This window comes from Vulpes vulpes, chromosome 8 (genome assembly GCF_048418805.1).
Source record: "Vulpes vulpes isolate BD-2025 chromosome 8, VulVul3, whole genome shotgun sequence".
NCBI classification, from domain to species: domain Eukaryota; kingdom Metazoa; phylum Chordata; class Mammalia; order Carnivora; family Canidae; genus Vulpes; species Vulpes vulpes.
The window spans coordinates 15442259-15466276 of NC_132787.1; the positions used below are offsets into that span (position 1 = coordinate 15442259).

At 38.4% G+C, this 24018-nt stretch overlaps 1 protein-coding gene and 1 long non-coding RNA gene across 4 annotated transcripts in view; one reads left to right on the plus strand and one right to left on the minus strand.

Annotated features, from left to right (window-relative positions):
* LOC140599891 (uncharacterized) overlaps window positions 1-7774 on the minus strand; it is a 378363-nt gene extending 370589 nt beyond the window's left edge. Inside the window, exon 1 of the long non-coding RNA XR_012002904.1 lies at window positions 7621-7774. This is a non-coding gene — a long non-coding RNA (uncharacterized lncRNA). The remainder of the gene's footprint in view (window positions 1-7620) is intronic.
* Window positions 7095-24018, plus strand: part of SYT10 (synaptotagmin 10) — a 94331-nt gene continuing 77407 nt past the window's right edge. For 2 of the 3 annotated variants that reach the window (XM_026000113.2, XM_026000114.2), the window contains exon 1: window positions 7242-7608. In XM_026000113.2, the coding sequence (XP_025855898.1) occupies window positions 7458-7608 (151 nt within the window). In that variant the 5' untranslated portion in view covers window positions 7242-7457. Of the gene's footprint in view, window positions 7609-24018 lie in introns of all 3 variants that reach the window. The other variant, XM_026000112.2, reaches the window with a different exon arrangement.

The window sequence follows — 24018 nt, forward strand, 5'->3', positions numbered from 1 at the left end:
GTCCTGGGATTGAGTTCCACATTGGGCTCCCTGCATGGAGCCTGCTTCTCTCTCTCTGCCTATGTCTCTTCCTCTCTCTTGTGTCTCTCATGAATAAATAAATAAAATCTTTAAAACAAATAAATATATTTAACTTTTAATTTGAACTTCATTTATATACACAGATAAAATTATTATATAGATAAAAATTTACAAAAATGTATAAATGTGACCATTTAATTCATGTTTTTTAATGAAGTTTGGAAAAAAAAATCACACAAAATAGTGACAAGAATTTGTAACATCTGTTTTTGTAAGCAAGAGATAAAAAAATAATAATATTACACATATTCCTGGTAGAAATGTGATTTTTTTTAAAGATTTTTTATTCATTTACTCATGATAGACACAGAGAGAGAGAGAGAGGCAGAGACACAGGCAGAGGGAGAAGCAGGCTCCATGCCGCGAGCCCAATGTGGGAATCGATCCTGGGACTCCAGGATTGCACCCCGGGCCAAAGGCAGGCGCCAAACCGCTGAGCCACCCAGAGATCCACAGAAATGTGATTTTTTAAGGTGATTTCATATATCAGAATTCTCTTCCTTGGGAATCTAGATCAAATAAATACAATTCTTAGTATGTAAGTAAATATTACAAGGTTTACTGCAACATGCACTATATATTATACATATACCACTACTCTATGGAGAAATCCACAGTGGTAAATAACTAAAAGTAAAGTTAATTCCTATCCATGGAAAAATAGTTGAATAAGTTAGGGTATATCATCACATTGAATAATTTACAGCCATTTAAAATTATTAGTTAAAGCTACCCAAGTGAACTAGAGAGACTGTCATTATACTTGGGAAAAAACTGCACCTTTTTGGAAGGTAAACAATGACAGAACACCTATGTATACAATACACATGTCCACTCGTACACTTAAGTATATGAGAGAGGAGAAGAATATGACAAAACACATTCTAAGTTCTTAAATGGCATAACTATTGGGGTAGGGGCTACTTGCTAATATGAAGTAGGTAAAAGTCATGATTTTATCATTATACACTTTTACCAATTACAGCTGTCTGGCTGAATAGTCCTTTAATCTCCTCCTGCCCACCCTATGAGCACGTCATAAGGATAGGTAAGAAGTAGCATACTACAATAGTTAAGAACCTAAATTCTGCAACCTTAATGCCTTAGTCCAAATCCAGACTCTACTAACAATGGCTGGATAGCCTAAGAAAGGCTACTTAACCTCTCTGTGGCTCTTTTCGTACCCGTAAAATGAGAACATAGCAGTATCTATCTCACAACCTTGCTGTAAGAACTAAGTAAGTTAATATCGGGGCACATGGGTGGCTCAGTCAGTTAAGCGTCTGACTCGATTTTGGCTCAGGTCATGATCTCAGGGTTGTGAGATCAAGTCCCACATCAAGCTCCTCCCTGGGCATGGAGACTGCCTAAGATTCTCTCTCCCTCTCCCTCTACCCCTCTTCTTTCCCTTTTCCCCCACTCTAAAAAAAAGAGAGAGAGAAAAAAAGGAAGTATTTAAGTAAGTTAATATATGTACAAAGCCTAGTACTATGCCTATCACTGTTCTAAGTGACAATGTGAGTTAGTATAAGTTACTTATATGAGTTAGTATGGCTTAATACTGTAACAATTAGCTTACAAAGTATTTATTATTTAGCTTACACATCAAACAAAAAGTATATTATTATTATTATTATTATTATTATTATTAAACCATGTATAGAATATACATAACGGGCCTAGTACAAAGCAGGTATTCAAAAGTTGGTGTATTTTCCTAAGATACAAAGGACCATCGTCTTCCTTCTCAAAGGATACATTCCACTACTATCACTCACTCTTCCTTCTCATCCCTCTTCTCTCAACTTCCCTGGGAACAGAATAGTTTATTAGTTTCTACTATATCCTATTATTTCTTAAACAAGTAATAAAGGCTTTTATTTCTGATAGTCAAAGGGAAAGAGGGTTAACAAAAGACATACATTAATTTATCAGTAAATATTGAGTGATTTATTATTGCTGGCACAGTGAAAGCTCATGAAAAGAGCAGTGATGAGAGACAAAAGGTTTTCTACTGACCAGTTTATATCAGATTGATTGTTTAGTGTAAATTATGTTATGTGCTACAAAGGAGAAATGTAGAATGAAGAGAAAGCACAAGTCAAAGAATTCAGAAAAGAATAAAGAAAGTAAGCAGAGGTCAGGTCACCGAGGGCTCTACAGGTCACATCCAAGGTGTTCAATGTTGCTACAGCACAAGAGGAAGGCACTGGAAGTGACATAAATCAGAACTGCCTTTTTAAACAGTTAAACATGATGGATTGAAAACGTACGTGTGTTCCTGTCTGTCCTAAAAAGACACTAAGATGACAATAGAGCAATAAAAAGCTATAAACTCAAAAGGACAGAAAGAATAGGGAAGGACACAGGAGATGACACAAGGACAGAAGCTGTCAAATGGTTTACAAGATGGAAGCAGTGAAGGAGTAGTGACTTCTTGCTGAGTAAAGGCAACTGAAACCTCCAGAGGCAGAAGGTACGAGAGACCAGTGCTTCACTTGACAGAATCTCAGGACAACTCAGAAATGGAAGTAGCTCTTACTGACTCTGCAGAGGATGGCAGTAGAGGGAAAGGCTAAAAATGCAGGGAGTGTCATTCTGAAGGTGTCTAGAGTTTTAAGCCCTCATCTGCACAACCCCTGTGGTCAGGTGATTACCCTTCCCCAAGTTTGCAAGTAAAATAGTTCTTCCCTGGAGATACCAAACCTAAGGCACCAAAACTTGAAGAGGGCAGAACCATAAGAGCCCCAACTGGAAAATAAAAGCAGGTAGACTTTAATTATTGCCCCATAACCCTAGTAAAAGATTAGATAGTCCCTCTCTGATATTTGGGGATGCTCCAATTCAAAACACCCTGACTCACCCTGCAGTGAAGCCCCTGGTTTATTTTTTTAAGATTTATTTATTTATTCATTCATGAGAGACACAGAGAGAAACAGAGAGGCAGAGGGAGAAGCAGGCTCCACACAGGGAGCCTGATATGGGACTTGATCCTGGGTCTCCAGGATCATGCCCTGGGCTGAAGGCAGACCTAAACCGCTTAGCCACCCAGGGATCCCAAGCCCCTGGTTTAAAGCCTAATACACTTGGGGCTTCAACTCCTTATCTTTGTGGTATTTATATTTCATTATTTAGGTGAGCAAACAGCTGAGAAAATCTTACAACATGAAAATGAATAATGACAAGACAAAACAAAGTTATTCAGAGAAAAAAAGGCACAAGACAGAAGCAGGGGAGGGGAGTTAAAATATATATAATTAATATGGTCAAATCAATAAGCACAGACTATATATCCAAGAAATAAGAAAAAACAGTAAGTAAACACAAAAGTATGTATATCTTAAAACTATAATAGCTGAAATTCTAATGATTAGATAGAAGGCTCAGAAAAGAAAGCTAAGGAAATCTTCCAAAACTTAGAGCACAAGGAGTAGGGGTGATAGAGATGGAAAATAGTAGAGAAACGAAAATTAGAGATTCCAGTCTGGCATTGAAAAATTCAACATAAATGAGTTCCAGAAAAGAACTACACAGACACAGAGAAGGCAGAGGATTACTGAAGGAATAAGTCAATAGAATTTCTCAAAATCAAAGGATTCAAAACTGAGTCTGTATAAAGCATTCACTGAGTATCCATCAGGATGAATGAACAAAGTGAACACAATGGAAAGAGAAAAGACAACAAACCTTCCAGAACAATGAATCAGGCTGATCAAAGGGTCTGGAGTCAGAATAGAAATGGACTTCTCAATAGCAATACCCATCCATGCAAAGCAGAAGTCGGGTCATTTTACCAGGTGGGAGTGAGTGGTGATGGCACTCTCCAAATTTAGGAATACAGAAGCAGGCCCAATATACAGGCAATTAGAATTAGGTTCACATGAATCTGAACTGTAGAACACAGAAAAGTAAGGTAGGAAAGTTTTAAGTAAGTTAAAATTTAATACTTGTGTCTGATATTCATCCAGACTGAGCTCAGCTATTCTATTTCCTCATTTACCTCCCTTCTTTGTGTGCCTGCCATGGGGATCGAGTCTCACTGGAAATTATAGACTCAGGAATGATTTCCAAATTCCCTTTACCTTAGGGAGATCTCTACCCAAGAAGATAACTCCCTCCAGATTTTGAAAGAGCCATGGAAAGGGGAAAAGACTTGAGAGAGGACTGAACAAGCAGGGAAATCATAGTGTTCACCCTCTAGAATTACTTCTCCAGAGTCTGGCTTAGCTTATTTAGATCGGAGTGCTTGTGGGCTCTTCAACTCCATTCTCATTCCTCCTCTACTTAATGCAGAGATCATTCAGAAGGAAGCTAGCTATGTCAGAGACCTACCTGACTATCGATGTCTCATAGATCACTTCGTGCAGCATCTGGTGCTTAGTAAAATCAGTCTAACCTGCTTTCCCCTCCTTTACTGTTTCAGCAACTTCTTCAGAGTGTCAGTGGGGAAGTAGTGCAAATCTGTACTGCTTGGTTTACTGGATGGGCAGGCTCTCAGTTGAAATAGTTCACAAAAACATTTTACAGATTGTGAATTGCAATTCCTGTCATCTTCTCTTTTAGCATTGAAATAGTGACCCACCTTGAATGCAGTTTCTACACCTCCCATACCTCTTACGGGAGCTGTTAATAAGTGACAAGAAAAACTGGTTTGATTCACCTGCTAATGAGCTGTATGAGATGATCTAAAGAACAAAGGGAAAAAAAAATCAAAACCTTAGGGTATTAATTGTAGGTGAAAGCAAAACTATTTCAGACAAATAAATTCAGGAAAATGAATATATGAGTGAAATGAGCTCTGCTTGTTGTGGAAACACAGGTAAGGGTAGCAACAGGCCAGGAACAGCATAAACAAATACGAAGAGAGTTATTTTCAAAATTTGTTTACCTAATAACATTTAACACCAAAATCAAACATAAAAGGGTCATGAGAAAGACCTGCATTACTCCACTTAAGCAATTAGAGTCTGCAAGTAGTATAGAGATAAATCACTCATTTGGACTCCCACATAATCGTTTGCTCATACAGGTAAATAGGAAAGAACAACATCGCATTTCAGGTTTCTTATATGAATCTGTCTAAACTGTGGAAGACTGGAAGGCAAGGACAACTGGAAAGGGTCTTATTAAAGTGTGTCATTCTGTTTCAAAGACACAGTCGATATTTAATATTTTTTGACAGTGACATTATTTCAAAAGAGTCCATCTTATCTAAAAACCATCCAAATGAATGTGCATAAAAACAAACAAACCAAAAACAAATGAAGCCTGCAGATTTTAGTTTGTCTTGATTCATGATAAAAATAGTCCTAGTTATACCAAGTGTCCTATGAATCAGGTCAAAATGATTCAACTAATGAATGCTTATCTACTGGGATGCTATGCCTAGCATTTATAGTAAATTTACCATAGTGTCCTTACACAGGAAATAATTTATCATAAACTGCCTAGCAGTTTAAAATAAGATTACATACTCTACTAGTACAAATATGTTAACAAGGTCAGGATATTCTGCTTCAGAAACAAAGATCCCCACCTAATAAAGGCTAAATCAATCTTCACGTTATAAGTGGGTACCAAACTCTGTCTCAAAACAACTTAAAAACAATGTAAATCCATTTACTGTAACCTTGCGGTACACACTTATTAACATTATTTTATAGTTGTAGCTCCATGAGTGATTTTCACCCATCTGCATTAGAGAATTAGGACAGGTGAGTCCCAGCCCTTCATTTTACAGATTGAAAGAAGGACCTGAAGGCAGTTTCTTCAAGGCTAAGTGCAGGTGTATGTATGTGATCGATTTGAACTTCAGAGCCCTCCCTTTTAACACCCACGCCTTGTTTTCAGTATTTCTATGCAAGAATGAGGGGCAGCCCGGGTGGCCCAGTGGTTTAGCGCCGCCTTTAGCTCAGGGCCTGATCCAAGCGATCTAGTCCCATGTGCTGTCTGTATGGAGCCTGCTTCTCCCTCTGCCTGTGTCTCAGCCTCTCTCATGAATAAATAAATAAAAAATCTTAAAAAAAAAAAAAGAATGATAAAGAAGATAAGTTGGGCATTTTGGTTTTAAGATTTTATTTATGCATTCGTGAGAGACACAGGGAGGCTGAGACCTAGGTACAGGGAGAAGCAGACTCCCTACGGGGAGCCCTATGCAGGCCTTGATCCCAGAACACAGGGGTCACACCCTGAGCTGAAGGCAGCCGCCAGCCCAACCACTGAGCGCCACCCAGGTAGGTGCCCTAAATTGTGCATTCTCAATTGCCAATTACGATTAATCAACAGTCAGTATTAATATACATCACATTTCCCTTTGCAAAATATGAGTTTTTTTTTTAAAGGACAAATTAAAGGCAATAAATTAAAACCTGACTATTCACTATGCATAAATTAAAAAACCCCAAACCCTGAATTGGGTAAACAGGAAACCTACGTTATGGTGAATTTCAGAGATAGCCATAAAAAGAACTGTGGGATACATTTTGCCTCTAGACCATCATCATTAGAAATCTTTTTCTTTTTCCTTTCAAATATTTACGTATTTATTCATGAGACACACACAGAGAGAGAGAGAGAGAGAGAGAGGCAGAGACACAAGCAGGCTCCATGCAGGGAGCCCGACGCGGGCCTCGATCCCGGATACGCCCTGAGCCAAAGGCAGGTGCCCAACCGCTGCGCCACCCAGCCGTCCCCATTGGGGGTCACTTAAAACACGCTTTCCAGGCCCACCTTTCCTTTCCGTACAGACGTCTGACTTGCACGCTCATTGATCCTTTTTTTTTTTTTTTTTTTTTCCTTAAATTTAACTTTCTCCGCTTGTGCTCAGTGGGGTCCCAGCGGTGCAACCCGCGAGCGCCGCACAGGTGTGGAGCAAAGTTGGCGGGGCTGGAAGGGGGGGGGGGGGGCTGGAAGACCAGGTCCGCCCCCGCCCCCCGCCCCCCGCCCCCAGCCCTGCGCCGACGCCCGGCTGCGGGGCCGCCCCTCCTCCCGCGCCAACTCCAGCCCCAGCTGCGCGCGGAGGGGGCGCTGCGGGGCGGCGGGAAGAGGAGGGGGCGCCCCAGCGAGCCGGGCCCCGCGTTCTTGCCCCCACCCTCCGGCCCCCGCCCTCCCTCCGCACTCCAGGCCGGGGCTCCCTCCCCGCCCGCCCCGCGCTCCCGCCTCCCGCCTCCCGCCTCCCGCCGCAGCCTCGCCGCCGTCCGCTGCGCGCTCCGCTCGCGCCATGGGGCCAACCCGCGGCCCCTGAGCCGCGCCTCGCAGCACCGCGCCGCCCCGCCCGCTGCCCCGCGGCGCGCGATGGCTTAGGGCGCCCGAGGAGCCAGCCTCGAGGTGACGGGAAGGGGCCAGAGGACGGCGCGCGGGGCAGCGGAGGCCGCACGATGAGTCTCCACCAGGAGGACGGAGTGAGCAGCCTGTGCCAGAAGGCGCTGCACATCGTCACCGAGCTGTGCTTCGCGGGCCAGGTGGAGTGGGAGAAGTGCTCGGGCATCTTCCCCCGGGACCGGGGCAGCCAGGGCGGAAGCAGCACAGGTAACTCCCTACCTGGCCCGGTGCGTCCGCTCGGCTCCGAGACCTCGGCCGTGGGCCGCTCGCGACGCGCCTCCGGGTCTCCGCCCGCCCCGCTGCGCCCGCGCCCCTGGGCCGCCCCCGCGCGTGCCCCGCGCCGCCTCCGCTCGGGGAAGCGGCCGGACCCGGGACTCCCCGCGTGGAAGCCAAGAACCTTCCGTGCAAATAAACAGGGCTGCCCGGGAGGGGGAACTGGCGGCTGCACCTGTCGGGCTGCGGACCGCGTCCAAGCCCCCTTATCAAGTAGGATTTTTATAGGGCTTCTTGGCAACAGCAGAGCTTATCGATCCAGTTTTTTTTTGGGGGGGGGGAGAGGGACGGAAACTAAGGCTCGAGTCACGTTTTATAAAGTGGAAGAAGGAGGAGGAGATTATAAATCCTTTCCAGAGACACCCCCAGCGCACGGGCATCCTCCCTCTCCGTTCAGGAAAGTTGCTAAGAAATGGGATGGGAGGGAGAAGGACGTGCACCGGCAGGAATCTGGGGGGTGGGGAGGTGGGAAGAAGCCCCAGGAGACCCCAGGAGGCCGGGCTTTGCCGGCGGGTGGGGGGAACCGCAGCAGAAGTCCTGCTGGGTCGCGCGCTCGGGTCGGGCTTTGGCCACACGCGCAGGGTTTGGTTTGCGCAGCCCGCGAACGGGCGACTCCGCGGGTGCTTTGGAGAGTCCCAAGCTTGCGAGGGTCACTTGTTGCTTTGGGAGGTCAGCGCTGGTTTCTGGATTTTCGGCATCCGGCCTGAAGGTTGCCTTTCCCGCCCTAGGTGGTGTTTGTGTCCCGTTGATCCCCTGTCATTGTGCTCTCTTGGCGGGGCCTCGTGGCTGGGGGGGGAGCCGGGGCAGCAGGTGACAGCTGGGCCGCTCACCTGGAGGGAGCGCGGCCGCAGAGAGCCCGGGAAGGCTGGGAAGGCGGCCGGGAGGGCACCCCCGAGCCAACTCCCCGGCCCACCACCACTGCCAAAGAAAAGGGAGAGGCAGTGCGGGTGGGAAGAGATGTGGGTTAGCTTTTCCTGCCAGTTTTTTTTTTTTTTTTTTTAATTTATGATAGTCACAGAGAAAGAGAGAGAGAGGCAGAGACAGAAGCAGGCTCCATGCACCGGGAGCCCGACGTGGGATTCGATCCCGGGTCTCCAGGATCGCGCCCTGGGCCAAAGGCAGGCGCCAAACCGCTGCGCCACCCAGGGATCCCCCCCTGCCAGTTTTTTAAAGGGAGGATCTTCGGGGTGGTCAGAGTCTCTGATCATGGCAACAGGAACCGAGAGAGGCTTCTTTCTGTCTGCAGTTGGCAGAAACGGAGATGCTGCTACCTGCACCCGGGGCCGAGTGATACATAACTAGTGCTGTCCACATGCTGAACACTTAGACATTTTGAGAATATGCAAACACCAGTCTTTACCTCTTGTTCAGTAGGTGTGAATTCCTGGGAATGTATGCAGTCACTGGTGGTGGAAGGGACTGGGTGAATTTTGTGTCTGTGCCTGTGTGTGTGTGTGTGTGTGTGTGTGGTTGCTGAGCAGGGGCTAAACACTCAAAATAGTGTGACCTTAAAAGTCCTTTGTGGTGCTATGGGATAAAGTCTTCCGAACTATCTTTAGGCACAGACCTGCTAAACAGAAGACTCAGAGAAGGGGGTATAGTGGAAGAAATTAGAGAATTTAAATTTAAAGACCTGTAATTTGGTCATCTGGATGTTATGATCCAACTGTGATCTCACACCAAGCAGTGGTTTCCTGGGTCTCAGATTGGCTGGTGATGAGGACAGTTTGTGAAGGCTGGAAACCAATTACTGGCTTATAAGGCTTTCTAAGTACACAAGCATATAAACTTAAGCTAAAATACAGTGTATGAATTGCAGAAAGGGTTTTGAGCTTGTCCTAAGCACCACAAGAAGTTGTAGTCCTCATTCCTTTTGGACTTTCCCTTGGGAAGAAAAAGTGGGGGGAAAACTAGTCTAAAACAATTACATAGATATTTTTCTCCTGTTAAGGGAAATATATATATACTATTCAAATCGGGTATTTGATTAAATATGTGAATATATTTTGAGTGGCTACCACTAAAGACCTTCTATTAGGTTGTATATGAGATATAAAGATGTGTAAGATTACATATTGCATTTGTAAATCTATGCAACAATTAGAATTAAAATATTTTAATCTACAAATAGACTCCCAACACCAATAGATATTTGTGAAATGGATTCAAATGATATTTTACTGACTCTTTGTATTAATTAGTCACTCAGCTTCACATTGTTCCTTATTTTCTTATAACTCCTGTACTTGTGCCTTTTATTCTAGGTCCCTAAGTAAAAACACTTCTAATAGGTGATCCTTCTACTCACTGTTTAATGGGAAACACATTGATAGAAGGACATCGACATTGAATGGTTCCAGTGGTTATTTACTTTGAACGTTAATCAGCACTGCCCATATGGTGTCAGTTATTCAAAGGTTGCAGTGACAATTGCAGGCTCCCAGATTGTGTATATTTTTAGATTCCTTCACATAGGAGTAGAGGGAGAGAAATTCTGGTAATCCCATTTAAAGACATTCTACATTAAAGACCTGATGAATCACATATATAAATAAGATATTCTCCTGGTTCTTTAGGTGCCAATAAAAACCATCCTCTTTACTATAACAGCAGTGGCAGAAGCAGAAGCAGTGTTATTGGCATTAAGGATCTACCAATCAAGTTGACCAATCCTATGTTTTCATAAAATTTGTGAAGACATAGATTGCACCTGCCAACACTAGTTAGCTTACTTTTTTAAATAGTTTATTAGAGACATTATTAATGTCAACAATACTCATACACTAGAAAATTCATCATGTGCAATTTTTAGAAAATCAAATTTTTGTCCTCTTTTACCACTGATACTCCCCCCCCATAGACATGTCACCCACTAAATTCATCTCCATGCATAATATGATTTAATACTAGAATGCTTAGTGGAAATACAAAACAATATATCTGCCTGAAATGTTATTTTTCAGAGAGACTGTGGCTAATATACATAATAGTTTTTCAACTGCATTGGGATTCATTGCTGGTCAGTCTTTAATTGCTGCTTTATATCCAAATGCTTAGGAGGTTTTAGGAAAGCATATTGCTTAAAAGGGAGACGTCGCAAATCATAACTAACCAAACCCAGTGCACAGTCATATCATAATTGTAATGACCTAGCCTTAATTTGAATATTTTAAATAAACATGTCATTCATCTTTTTTTTTTTTTAGATTTTTTTTTTACTTATTTGACAGCACAAACGGAGGAGTGGCAGGGAGAGGGAGAAGCAGATTCCCCACTGAGCAGGGTGCCCCATCTGGGCCTGGATCCCAGCACCTGGGGATCATGACCTGAACGGAAGCCAAAAGGAAGACACTTAACCAACTGGCCCACCCAGGCGCCCCATCATTCATAATTGTTTTAATTTTGCACTTTATACTTTTAATTTTGGACTAAAAATTCTAAAATAAAAGTTTAAACAAAATTTTCTAAATTCATACATGTGTTCCTCAATTTCCTAGATGTGGGGGTATGTAGGACTATCAAAGAATTTCTGTGAAGTTACTTGACTAATAAAAGAGATGACTAAGAAAAATTTTTAAATTACATCATGATTTTCTTCTGAGATTATAGCATTTTAAGTCTATGATAAAGGCTTAAAAAGAATAAGGGCGTTTCATAGATTTTTCTCTACAGACACAAAGCAAATGACTACTCAATCAATTTATAATTCTTGTCTCACTACACCACCGAGTTTTACACATTCTAATGGTTGTGTGAAGAATTATAATTTAAGGGCACCTGGGTGGCTCAGTGGTTGAGTGTCTGCCTTTGGTTCAGGTCATGATCTCAGGGTCCTGGGATCGAGTTGCACATCGGGCTCCCTGCAGGGAGCCTGCTTCTCTCTCTCTCTGTCTCTGCTTGTGTCTCTGCCTCTCTCTGTCTCTCATGAATAAATAAATAAAATCTTTTTTTTTTAAAGTTACAATTTAGAAATATAGTGGAAATTTTTCCTCAAGACTTGTGGGTCTGAGAGAGTAATTGAACCTTAGTGAATTCAGATAAGCCCATATGAAAGATGTATGAGAGGATTTTTTCCTTCTTCCACATTGTCATTCCAGTGAAGAATGGCCACCTTCTATTTCTACTGTCATTTTTACATGATCATCAATACATATTGCATTTGGTCTCATTTGCTCCAAAGTGAAATGAACAACCACCTTCAAAGTCCAAGCCAGTCTGAACAAACATCTGTTTTTCTTAATTCTGAGATATCAGTATTTGCCAATATTGACAGGACCTTCTTTGCTTTAATCTTTTTTTTTCTTGAAACAAACTAAGATCTATATTTCCTCGTTACATGAGCAGTGAATCTCTGAAATCTGATCCTTACAAAAATGATTATATTTACAAGATCTATAGCTGCCCGTTTCATTCAAATCTCATTTTCTTTAAAAAGTTAGTCCTCATTGTTATTTGTTTTATGCAAAAAAAACAAAAAAACAAAAAAACAAATAGAATGCACTTGCATATATTTACAAGATTTCTTTTGCACAAAAATCTGGCAGTACATAAACATCACAAATGTATATTGGAATCTCTAATGGCAATTAAAATTATCTTTGTTTTGAAAATGTACTTGTGTGCTTCCTGATGTGTACGTTGTCAGTAAAATATAAGCTCTTTGAGCGCAGTGGTTGGTTTACTGTCTTATCCTTAGTACCTAGAAAAATCTGTGGCTCCTAGTAGTCTCAAAAAATATTTGTTAAATGAATGAAAGAATACATGAATTAATGAATTTATCCTCAAGAACCCACTTTCCTTATCTTTTTTTAAGATTTTATTTATTTATCCATAAATGACACAGAGAGAGGCAGACACACAGGCTTCCTGCAGGGAGCCCGATGTGGGAGATTCCAGGACTCCAGGATCACACCCTGAGCCCAAGGCAGACACTCAACCGCTGAGCCACCCAGGCGTTCCAACTTCCCTTATTTTTAATGATGGGTACTATTTAATAATTCCCAAATCCCTCTGAAACTAAAATATATATATTTGTGTCTTTGTATCTCCAGTATCCAATACAGTATCCTAGGTAGATAGGCACACACAAAAATGTAGTTTATGTAATGGTAGAAATTAGAGCATTTGAGGTATTTAAAACCTAGAATATGAGCAACATACTCCTGAAAAAGCAACTGTACCCTATTTGGATGTCCACCGACTTTTCCCAGAGTGCATTCAGGTAACTCTAAGATCCAGTGGCTAAATTTGCAAGTGTTGACTTTATTGACGTTCTAGAAAAGTGGGAATATCTATTTAAAATATCAATTTATGGTAGTAAAAAAAAAAGTCTGCTAAAGTAGAAAATAGCATGGGAAAATCATCATCATTATTCAAATGCCTACTAATCATACCATTTAGAACTAGAAAGTATCATTTTGCAGTGGTGAAAATGGAGGCAGGAAAAGTTAGCAACTTTCCCTCAAATCAGCTAGTTAATGATGCAACTAGGAAAAGAACCCAGTGCTTCTTAGATTCTATCATAGGTTCACAAAAAGTAGGAGTAGGAAGATTTCCTGGGGGCATTCTTGGTGCAATAGGGTACTGGAACAAATGTTTGTAAAGATAGGCTCTTAGCTATTATTATACTATTGGCTATAATTAGTGGAATATTGGGAGGTATTTTTTAAGATTTATTTGAGAGAGAGAGAATGAGCATGAGTCGGGGGAGCAGAGGGAAAAGGAGAAAGAAGCAGGCTCCCTGCTGAACACAGAGCCTGATGCCGGGCTCCATCCCACAACCCTGAGAATTTGACCAGAGCCAAAATCAAGAGTTAGATGCTTAACTAATTGAGTCACCCAGGCACCAATATTAATAAGATTTCTTAGTGTGTAATTATGGCCCAGATCCCAAAATTTCTTTTTATTAGATATACTGTCATATAGTATACAACATTCTTTATTTATTTTTCTTGAGTACATGAATGCATCTGCAATTAAGAGCACATGAGTGTTTATTCATGAATTCTTGGCTAAATATAATTGATTTATTTGAACAGTAAAATTGTGTAAAAAGATTTTAGTGTGTTTGAAATGTACAACTTATAACCTATATAATTATAAATATAGCTTCTTTTGTATGTCCATAAATATGCCTGTAATGAAAACAGATAGGAAATTGTTGGCGAAATTATTTTTATTACTTAGTAATTGGAAAAGTAATACATTAAAACCTTTTTTGCTTTATTTTCCTACCATATTTTGGGTACATAAGTTAAGTAATCAATCATCTATATATATCATTATCAACATTGTTATGATGCCAAAGAAAATTAGACCCCCTAATAGGAAGTGTTATTATTAAAGGTGAGTAAATTATTTTGCTGGTTTCTAATTTGTACAATATCAATTTTCTCTGTTGGTGGAATATCCAGCATTGGTGAAGTTTAGAAAGACAATCCCTAACTGAAGAGGCGCTTCTTGTTATTATATAATAAAGTAGTTTTCTTTTTTTCCTTATAATATTAAATATCCTAAATGACCACTGAAGCTGTAAGAGCTGACATTAACATAGCTTAGGTAGACTCTCAGAAAATAAAGCGGTGTGTGTATATAAATATATACACACGCATATACATGTATATGATTATAAAATCATGGAATTGAACTCTGATGCCTCACAGCTAGAACAGTAGAATGATGGAGGTGGGAGGACCAATATTAACTTTTTTTTTCCTTCCAGGTGGATTCTGAACTGTGTTAAGATCTACTGTTTAACATTCTATTGAGACAACGTTACAGTCAATTTAGAAAAAACTTACTTGTAATTGTCAATTTGTTCATACTGCGGAATTATTTTAATCATACAACGAGGACTACTGTTTAAAGTCTTTATTATTCCTTTTTAGTTCTGTTTCAGTAGTCATAGATTTATAGGAATAATGGACAAAGCAATATCAAGAAGTATATTATCATCTCTAATAGGTTAGTATAAATTGTTACTGTATCCAAGAGGTGGTTTTAGCATTATGCTTTTATCCAACAAATATTTATTGAACACTTAGGTGAAAGCCACTGTGCCAGACATTAAAATGTACTCGTGCCATTAATTAAACACTGTGCATAGTTCAAGTTATTGTAAATGTAGAATAGACAATCACATAGACGATTAAGATGTGTGAAGATTTTTTTATAAGTTTGGGTACTTTTATACTATATTTAATACCATATTTGATACCATATTTGACTGAATCTAAGATGCTTTTGATTATAAGAAGCACCATTATTTTATATGATACCAAAAAGGAAAAAGAATGTAGTTAATTAAATTGTGTCTTGATGTCCTTTTTTCACATAAAATTTTTTCATACTAATGAAAAGACTTCTTTTAAAACTGATATAAATTTTAAAAATCTTTTGTAAAAACATAAAAAGGAAATATAAAAGACAAATTGCCTAAAATTATTTTAAATTAAAGTTGAGTGTGATTCTCCTAAATGACTTTTTGATTCAGAATTAGTGATACCATTGTTTTCCACTTATTTTTGGGCTCTGTGACATCAAGAATGCTGTCAAAGGTATTAAAGGTGCATTTTTCTCCTTAAAATAATTAATAAAAGATATAGAGGCCATTGGTGGTGTGCTCTAAGCTACCTGTATAGTTATGTGCAATGTTAGCAGTGTTGGCAAACTCACTAGACTCACTGCTTTCTCCACCTATCCTCATTAAAAGTTTGGCTTGTAAGGTTTATGTTTAGGCTTCACTATTTTCTCTGATGTTTTCCTTCAAGCCACTTAGACTTGGCTTTCTAGGACTTTTGATGCTGATGCTTTTGCGTTAGCACATGCTCAGAATAAGTTATGCACACTTATTTCCTGGCTTTTAGTGATTGTAACAAGCCATTGATACTAAAATATATTCTGATTTCAGAAAATCAAAATGTTTCAAATATGCATTTTATAATCATGTATAGTATTAACCTAACATTGTTTATCAGTTGGTGAAATTCAAGAAAAAGGCAAAAGTCAATGCAATTAAAGTGGAAAATATAAGAGGCATTTTTGCAAGGATGCTATGTTGATTACGTATTGGATTTATAGGTGAAAAAAAGACTGCTGGTTTCCTAGTATTCATTTCCCCTTTTTTATTTACCAGCATCAGAATCCTTTATTTTTTAGTTAAGGATATGGGTGCATTAAAATGATTTTTAAAAACTTTTTTTAGTTTAAAAATGACAACTTTTCTGAGCTTTCTTTTTGGTTTGGTGCAGCCATGTGACTCAATCTGCCCTTCAGAATGTTGGCGGCAGTGATGTTTACTACTTCAAGGCTGTGCCCTTAAAATCAAAGGACATACACTCACCTTCCCTTTCTCTTATTATTTTATCACCAATCAGCCTGTAACCCGGGCATGGTAACTTGCCATCTTGGACTTTAAGGAGAAAAAAACCTGAATAGCAAAACAAAAACAGAGAAGAAATCAGGATTGTAGACTCCTTGGAGCTGATGTATATTGCCTTGGCTTGTTTATGCTGGGCTAGTTAATTACACAGGAGAGAAATAAGCTTCTCCTTCTCCCTTGTGTAAGTCATTGTTATTTCGTCCCCCTGTTAGAGAAATCACAATTATGCCCTATTATATTAAGAATTGACCCTTGAACAACATGGGATTCAACTGTGCAGATTCACTTATGTGGGTTTTTATAGTACAGTAAGTACTCTAAATGTATTTTCTCTTTATGACTTAATAACGTATTTTCTCTAGATTACTGTATTATAAAAATACAGTGTGTAATACATATACAAAATACGTGTTAATCCAGCATTTATGCTATCGGCAAGGCTTCTGGTCAATGGTAGGCTATTAATAGTTAAGTTTTTGGGGTGCCTGGGTGGCTCAGGCAGCTAGGCCTCTGACTCTTGATCTCAGCTCAGATCTTGATCTCAGGATCCTGAGTTTAGGCCGTGCATCAGAGCCTACTTAAAAAAATAGAGACGCCTGGATGGCTCATTTGGCTAAGTGTCTGACTTTGGCTCAGAGCATGATCTCAGAGTCCTGGAATAGAGCCCTGCACGGGGAGTCTGCTTGTCTCTCTCCCTCTGCCCCTCCACCCATTTGTGCACACATACTCTCTCATGTAAATAAATAAAATATTTTTAAACTAAAACTAAATTAAATAAAAATAGTTAAATTATTGGGGAGTCAAGAGTTATATGGAGATTTTCAACTGGGACATGATGCCCCTAATCCCCTCATTGTTTAAGGGTCAACTGTAATACCATGTAAAAGGATAAATAGTTTAACTTCAAGGATAATTCCAAATTTTCATCTTACATGCAGTTTTCCTCAACTTTCTTTGAATAAGAATTGCCAATTTGAGTTTTATTCCCCCTCTTTCTCTATAGAATGATACAATAAATTTGTTCTGGCAATAATGGGAAGCAACCAAAGAAAAGGCTTGGAATATCAACTAAATTATAATTTTTGATTAATTACAAGAAATCACCTTTGTACATTTTGAAAACAAAAGAACTAGAATTTTAAAGTTAAATAAAATGATACAGAAACACAGATAAGAATATCAATTAAGGCAATGGTGATGGAAATTGAGAGCATGCCTATTGGTCTGTGCTTTTCTGTGTGATCATTTCCATCTGAATAGGCAGTTGACAATTAGATCTAACACTTTTTCACTTTACAAGCGTCAGTGAATGCAAGTGTTATGGTCTGCTTTTACAGACTTTAGCAAAGTTTTGCTTTACTGAAAGTTTATAAAGAATTAGCATTTTTTTTTTACTTACCGTGTTTTCTAAGAGGGTTGTCTTTTCTCAGTTTTTCAGAACTAGGTCACCTTATTTTGAGATACTAAGATGCAATAAAAGTAAGATCTTTATAGCAAAAGGGAGTCAGAGATGTCAGATAATTAGATGGACACTGGTAAAGCAATGGTTATGCTTATATATGTAATCAAACCAGAGTTTGAGCAATTTTAAACCTGATTATCTTGACACCTAATCTAATACTTTTAAATTTCATTAATTCTTAGTCTTACCAAGACATAATAAGACAAATGCATAATGGATTCTTTTTAACTAACTATCCAGAGACATTGAAAATTTTAGACAGACAAGAAGTCACTTGACTTTCTGCCCAAAGACCTATAAACTTACTTGATTCCAGAACCATCCTCTTTTACTTGTAAAGGAAAAAATGAGGTAGTCCTTTGTTCCAGAGCCCGTCTATCCATTTGTCACCCCTTTTGGACTTTCCGTTAATTATTTGTTCTGCTTAATTTTCTATGTACTCTGTCTATGGATTCCTTTCCTTAATTTTTAAAACATGCTTCAGTATTGCACGTCCTAATAAAACACCTCCCTCAACTCCATGCGCTACTGTAGAGTTTTCACTTTCTCTCTCCTTTCTACATCCAATTTCCTGAAGCAATAATCTATTCTCATAGAATCTGCTTCCTCACTCCTATTCACTTATTTAACCAGATACAGCCTCTGCTTCACTCATCTCATTGAATTCACCAAAGACCTACTTCTTAATATTAGTAGTTACCTTTTCTAAATGAACTTACTTTATCTTCGCTTTTTTACATGGTTGTTCACTTCTTAAAATATTTTTCCTCAAGCTCTATAAAAACCCATTGACCTGATTTTTTCCATACTTCTCTGCTATTTCTTAGTTTTCTATGCATGCAGGCTCTTTGATCCTTTGGTCCTTTAAGTTCCTTTTCTTTAAATACTGATGTACTATGTACTCAGGTTTCTATCCAGCCTTTATGTTCTCTTTTGTGGATCCAGATTCCACTATTTAAGGAAGTTCTTTAATTTTATCTTTAGTTGCAGTCATGTATGACCAATAGCTTCCTCAAAATTTCTACTTGCATGACTACAAGTACTTCAAACTCAATAATGAACAAAGCTGAAATCACAGTCTTCTTGACTTCATCATCCTGTTTGTCTCCCACTAACTCACATTCTTATCCTTCAAGAGAAGCTCCTTAACGAGAACTTTAACTTCCCAATGATCTCCACATCTACTCTTTCCCCCATTTCAGTAAACCTCATTCAGAACCACCATAATCCTATGGATGACTATCATAATCTGTTAACTAGTTTTTCCTCTTCTGTCTGACTTCCATTCTTTTCCATAGCTGGAGACAAATGTGCTTCTTGACTTAAGGTCAAGACTGAGACTTACTTTTCTTTGAACTAAGCCCAGACTCACACTGTTTTTCATGCCATAGTTAACTGTGTTAAATCATGATCATTAAAAAAATCATTTAAAATACTTTGATGACTTTATAAATTCTCCCAGTTCCTTCCTTAATCTTTTGATAGTCAGATTTTTTTTATTTTGCCAAACAAATTTTGTTGAAAAAAATTATAAAGACCTAAGTATTTAACAGTTGGTTTTGCTTTTTAATACTTGTAATGATTACTTATAATTACAATAGCAGGCAATGTAAAAATATATAAAATACACTAAGCTTATTTTTATAACTTTAGTTTTATTTTTTCAGCATAAAATTCTAATTATCCAACTTATTTCACTTTTTGCTGTTGAAAACAAATAACTTTTCCCTTTGTTCTACGTTTTTTGATGAAAGGAGCTACAAGATAAGAATAATCATGGAATCTTGGCCCACCCCTGTTTCTGAGAAATGAGTTACCTATTTCCCCCTTCTTTGAGGTGTAAGCTTCAAAGCCTCAGGAAACAAATATTCTCTACTCCTTCATGTAGTAAATTTTACAGAGTCCAGTCTTCATGGGGAATACATGTGGTGATCCAGCCAGGCTTGTGACTGTACGGACAAGCCTAATTAAATTTAAGGTGGCATATTAGCAAGTCCACTTTCTGATAGACCTAAGCTGATAGCTGCTGGTATTTCAACTGCTACATGTTTGAATGCTGTGTCTGTCTCTCAGTTGTTCTGAGCACATGTGGGTAGAAAAATGGGATGTTATTTGTTAGCTTCCTGAAACATTAATATTTACTTAGAAATAATAGTGTTCACTTTAAACAAATTGATCCTTTTTAAGTACCAGATCTCATCAGATGAGTCTCAGTAATTTGTGAATCACCATTCAATCCATACTGAATCTATAACCATACTTCTTTTTCCCTCAGTACTTTTTAAAAAAATATTTTATTTATTTATTCATGAGAGATACAGAAAGAAAGAGGCAGAGACATAGACAGAGGGGGAGAAGCAGACTCCACGAAGGGAACCCGATGCAGGACTCTATCCTGTTACTCCGAATCACACCCTGAGCCAAAGGCAGATGCGCTCAACTGCTGAGCCATGTAGGCATCACTCCCTATTTTTGTTTAAGGAAAAAATAGTTGATAGTAACCCATCACTTAACTTACTATGCAAATTACCATGCTAAATATTTTATATATAATTACTTAAACCTCACAACATCCTATGAAATAGATATAAATAGCCCTATTTTTCTGAAACTCTTAAAACTTAACCAACTTGCCCAAAGTCACAGTGGTAGAATTGACATTTGAACCCAGACCTGTTAAACAGTGCTACAGTATAAGCTATATTATACTGTTTTCCTGGTATGAGGATTTCTGCATATTCCTTCCAAATTACTCAATTTTTTTCATCCATGCACCTTGAAATCCACAGATACTTAAGTTCCATGCATCAGATAACTCCCAAAATATGTATATAGTAGCTCCATAAACATTTTTTGACTATGTAATAAATACTAGACACTAAAATAGATGAATAAATTTGGTTGCTTCTCTGAAGGATCAAGGAATGAGAGTATTTGTAGGATGGGAACATTTGGAAAAACAAAATAAATACAGATCCACAATTTCTTATCCATGATTATAAAACCTCAAAACCCTGAAAAGTGAAAATTATTTTGTCAACTGTAGCATTTTGGCACCAACACCTTACCTGAATTGGCATTAAGCTACTTAACAGTCTTCAGTGATCCCACTCAAGGTGACAAATTCATACAGTTCATTGTAGATCTATTGATGTGGTTGGGTACTGGATGTTATCCCAGATAATGTGTACCATGTTGCCTTTCTAATAACCAAAAGAAAATAATAATTTTTGAAACACATCATGTCCCAGTGTTTGAGATAAAGGATTAAGCCATCAATTATGTTACAGTAGTGGATGTGCTTTCAAAGCCCTTAGGAATAGAAGAGACAGAGAGTGTCAAGAAAGAGGTACCTACCCTATTGGATCTCATTGTTGAATACAAATCTGCCAGGCAGCCGAGTAGGAGAAGAAAATGCATTGGAGCTACATGAATCAGCCTGAACAAAATCATAAAACAGTAATGTGTGGTCAGGGGAAGGAGTATAGGTGGGAAAGTGGCAGAAGAATAAAATTGAGCAGTACCAAGTGGTCAAATCACAAAGATGCTGTGGAATGCCTCACAAAATTTGGATTTCTCCCAGATGATTAAGAGGTGACCTAGAAGGATGTTAGGCTTAGAGAGTTAAGGTGACCATACATCTCAGTTGCCAGAACATGACTTGGTTTCTTCCTACTACCCTGGCATTATTGATAGCACAACTTTTCATGTTCACAAGTAACTTAATTTGGGTAAAATATGTTATGGTCCCCTAAATGGTAGAACCAGACAAACCAGACACTGACTTTAGAAAGAAACTTGTCAGCAGTAAGGAAAATGGAATTAGGGTAAGAGATTTCCACAGACTTTTTCCTAAGATGAGAAAAATTTTGTGAATGCCAAAGCCCATCACAGGAACAGTGGCATAAAAGAACGTCATCAAATTTCATCCTTTCCCCTACCCCACATTGTACTGCAGTTTCCTTGTATCTTCGCTTTTCGCTCCAACTGGGTAGAAGTTAGTAGATTGTTGAAGTTGATTGAGTTAAAATATCCAGAAAAATATAATGTAAATGGAGCCAAAAGTACATAAAGATTATGAATCCATAATTGTATTTATTCCTCCTTGTAAAGCCATAGTTAATAATCAGGAAGCACATTAATTTTATATGTTTTTCCTTTTTCCTCAAGTTATGGGGCTAATGAAAAATTAAAAAGTAAAAATAAACTACAAAATATAAAATATCACACATTCCTCATCAGTGGAATATAAATGGGAAATATATTGAATGGTTGCTTTAATAAGCAACTGGAAAATGAGGGAAAACATTAATATCTATGTATAACAGCATGTCAAATTAACTTTTAGTCTTATAATTAAGTAGCATTAAAAACTTAGAATTATTTCAGTGTCTGAATAGGTTCCCATTAGTTACAAATTAAGAGTTTAAACAGAACTGTTTTATCTTACTAATCAGGAAAATGTAAATTAAAGCAAGGTATCATTTCCTGATCGTATCAGTGAAAATTAAACTACATCATCATTTCTCTGAGACTGTGGGAACTGGTAAACTGGTAAAAGTTACAGTCACTCTGGGATTCTTTTGGAAATATTTAGTAACATAACTATAGGTATATCCTAAGATTTTGCAATTCTATTTTTAGATATTTACCTTAGAGAAACACTCAGAAATATCAGAGATATGCGCAAGAAGAAGGGTGCAAGGATTTTCACTGTAGCTATGTTGTAATAGCAAAACACTGGGCATAATCTAAATATCCATCATGAGGAAGTATTATGAAATGCTATGTGAGATGAAGTTAGACCTCAAGGATGATCGATTAAAAAAAGCAAATTGAAGAAATATGCAGTAAACTCTGTTTTTTAAAAAGTGTATTAAATAATTTTATGTTTTTTAAATAAATATCTTTATTAGTGCTTAGACTGGGCAGATACACACTAAACTGGGATCAGTGGTTGCTTCTAGAGAGGAGTGGGAAATTCTTGATTTATGGTAGTGGTTAAAGGAAATTAGATTTATTCTTTATTAGTTTGCTAGGCCTTTCATAACAAGGTACCACGGAGTGGTGGTTTAAGCAACAGGAACTTATTTCTTCACAGTTGTAAAAACCAGAAGTCTGAGATCAAGGTGTCAGGAGAGTTGATTTCTTTCTGAGGCCTCTCCCCTTTGGCTTATAGGTGGCCACATTTTCCCTATGTCTTCACAGGGTCTTCTGTATCTTTGTCCTAATCTCCTCTTCTTATAAGGATACCAGTCACTGGAGCAGTGCCTAGTCATATGATCTCATTTGCCTAAATAACTAATTTAAAGGCCTTGTCTCTAAATACAGTCACAATCTGGGACACTAAGGGCATTAGGACTTCAACATAAGAAATTGGAAGAAGGGACAGACACAATTCAGTCTATAACGTGTTATTTTAAACATTTTTATTTTAAACAAATAAAAGATATTGAATTCATATTTTACACCGAGTCTAAACAAAGTTGTAAAAGAAAATTACAAGGTTATTTACATCTAGAAACTTTCCCTTTATAAGAAATCTGTTTGGTTTTGAAGAGTGCCGTTATACCAGATTGCTAACATTGGTTATTTTTGAAGGCTGAAAATGGAAGTGGGTAGCAGGAGATCATTAGCTTTTTAAAAAACAGACTTTACTATTTAGAGCAGTTTTAGATTTACATAAAAATAGAGTAAAATAGTACAGAGTTCCCATATACCCCACACCCAGTTTTTCCTATTATTAACATTTTAGATTAATATGAGACATTTCTTATAATTAATGAACCAGTATTGATACATTGTTAAAGTCTATATTTTATTTATGTCTCCTTAGTTTTCACCTAATATCCTTTTTCTATTCCAGGACTCCATCTAGGATATCACATTGTATTTAGTTGTCATGCCTCTGTAATCTCTTGGCTCTGATAGTTCCTCAAACTTTTTATTTGACAACCTTGGCAATTTTGAACAGTACTGGTCAGATATTTTATAGAATGCCCTCCTACTGGAATTTGTCTTGTATTTTTCTAATGACTAGACTAAGGTTATGGGTTTGGGGAAGAAGACCACAGAGGAAGAGTACTGTTTTCATCAGGTATCAGGGCTGCATACTATCAACATGATTCATTATTGTAGGTGTTCACCTTGATCACCTGGTGAGGTCTCTCCACTGTAAAGTTACCTTTTTTTTTTTTTTCTCTTCTCAAAAAAGTCACTACGTGCAACCCACACTTAAGGACTGGGGAGCTGTGCTCCACCTCTTTGAGAGCAGAGTATCTACATAAGTTGTTTGGAATTTTGCACAGATTTGTTTCTTCTCTCTCATTCACTTATTTACTTAATCTTACTTTTTCTAACTATATTTATTTAAAGCACTTTGCATAATGAGCATATATTAATTTTGTGATTATTTTAAAGGATATTTTAGAGTTACTTAGGTGACACATCATTAATTTTGGACTTTATAAAATAGGAAGATGCAAAGGTTATCAGAAGGGAC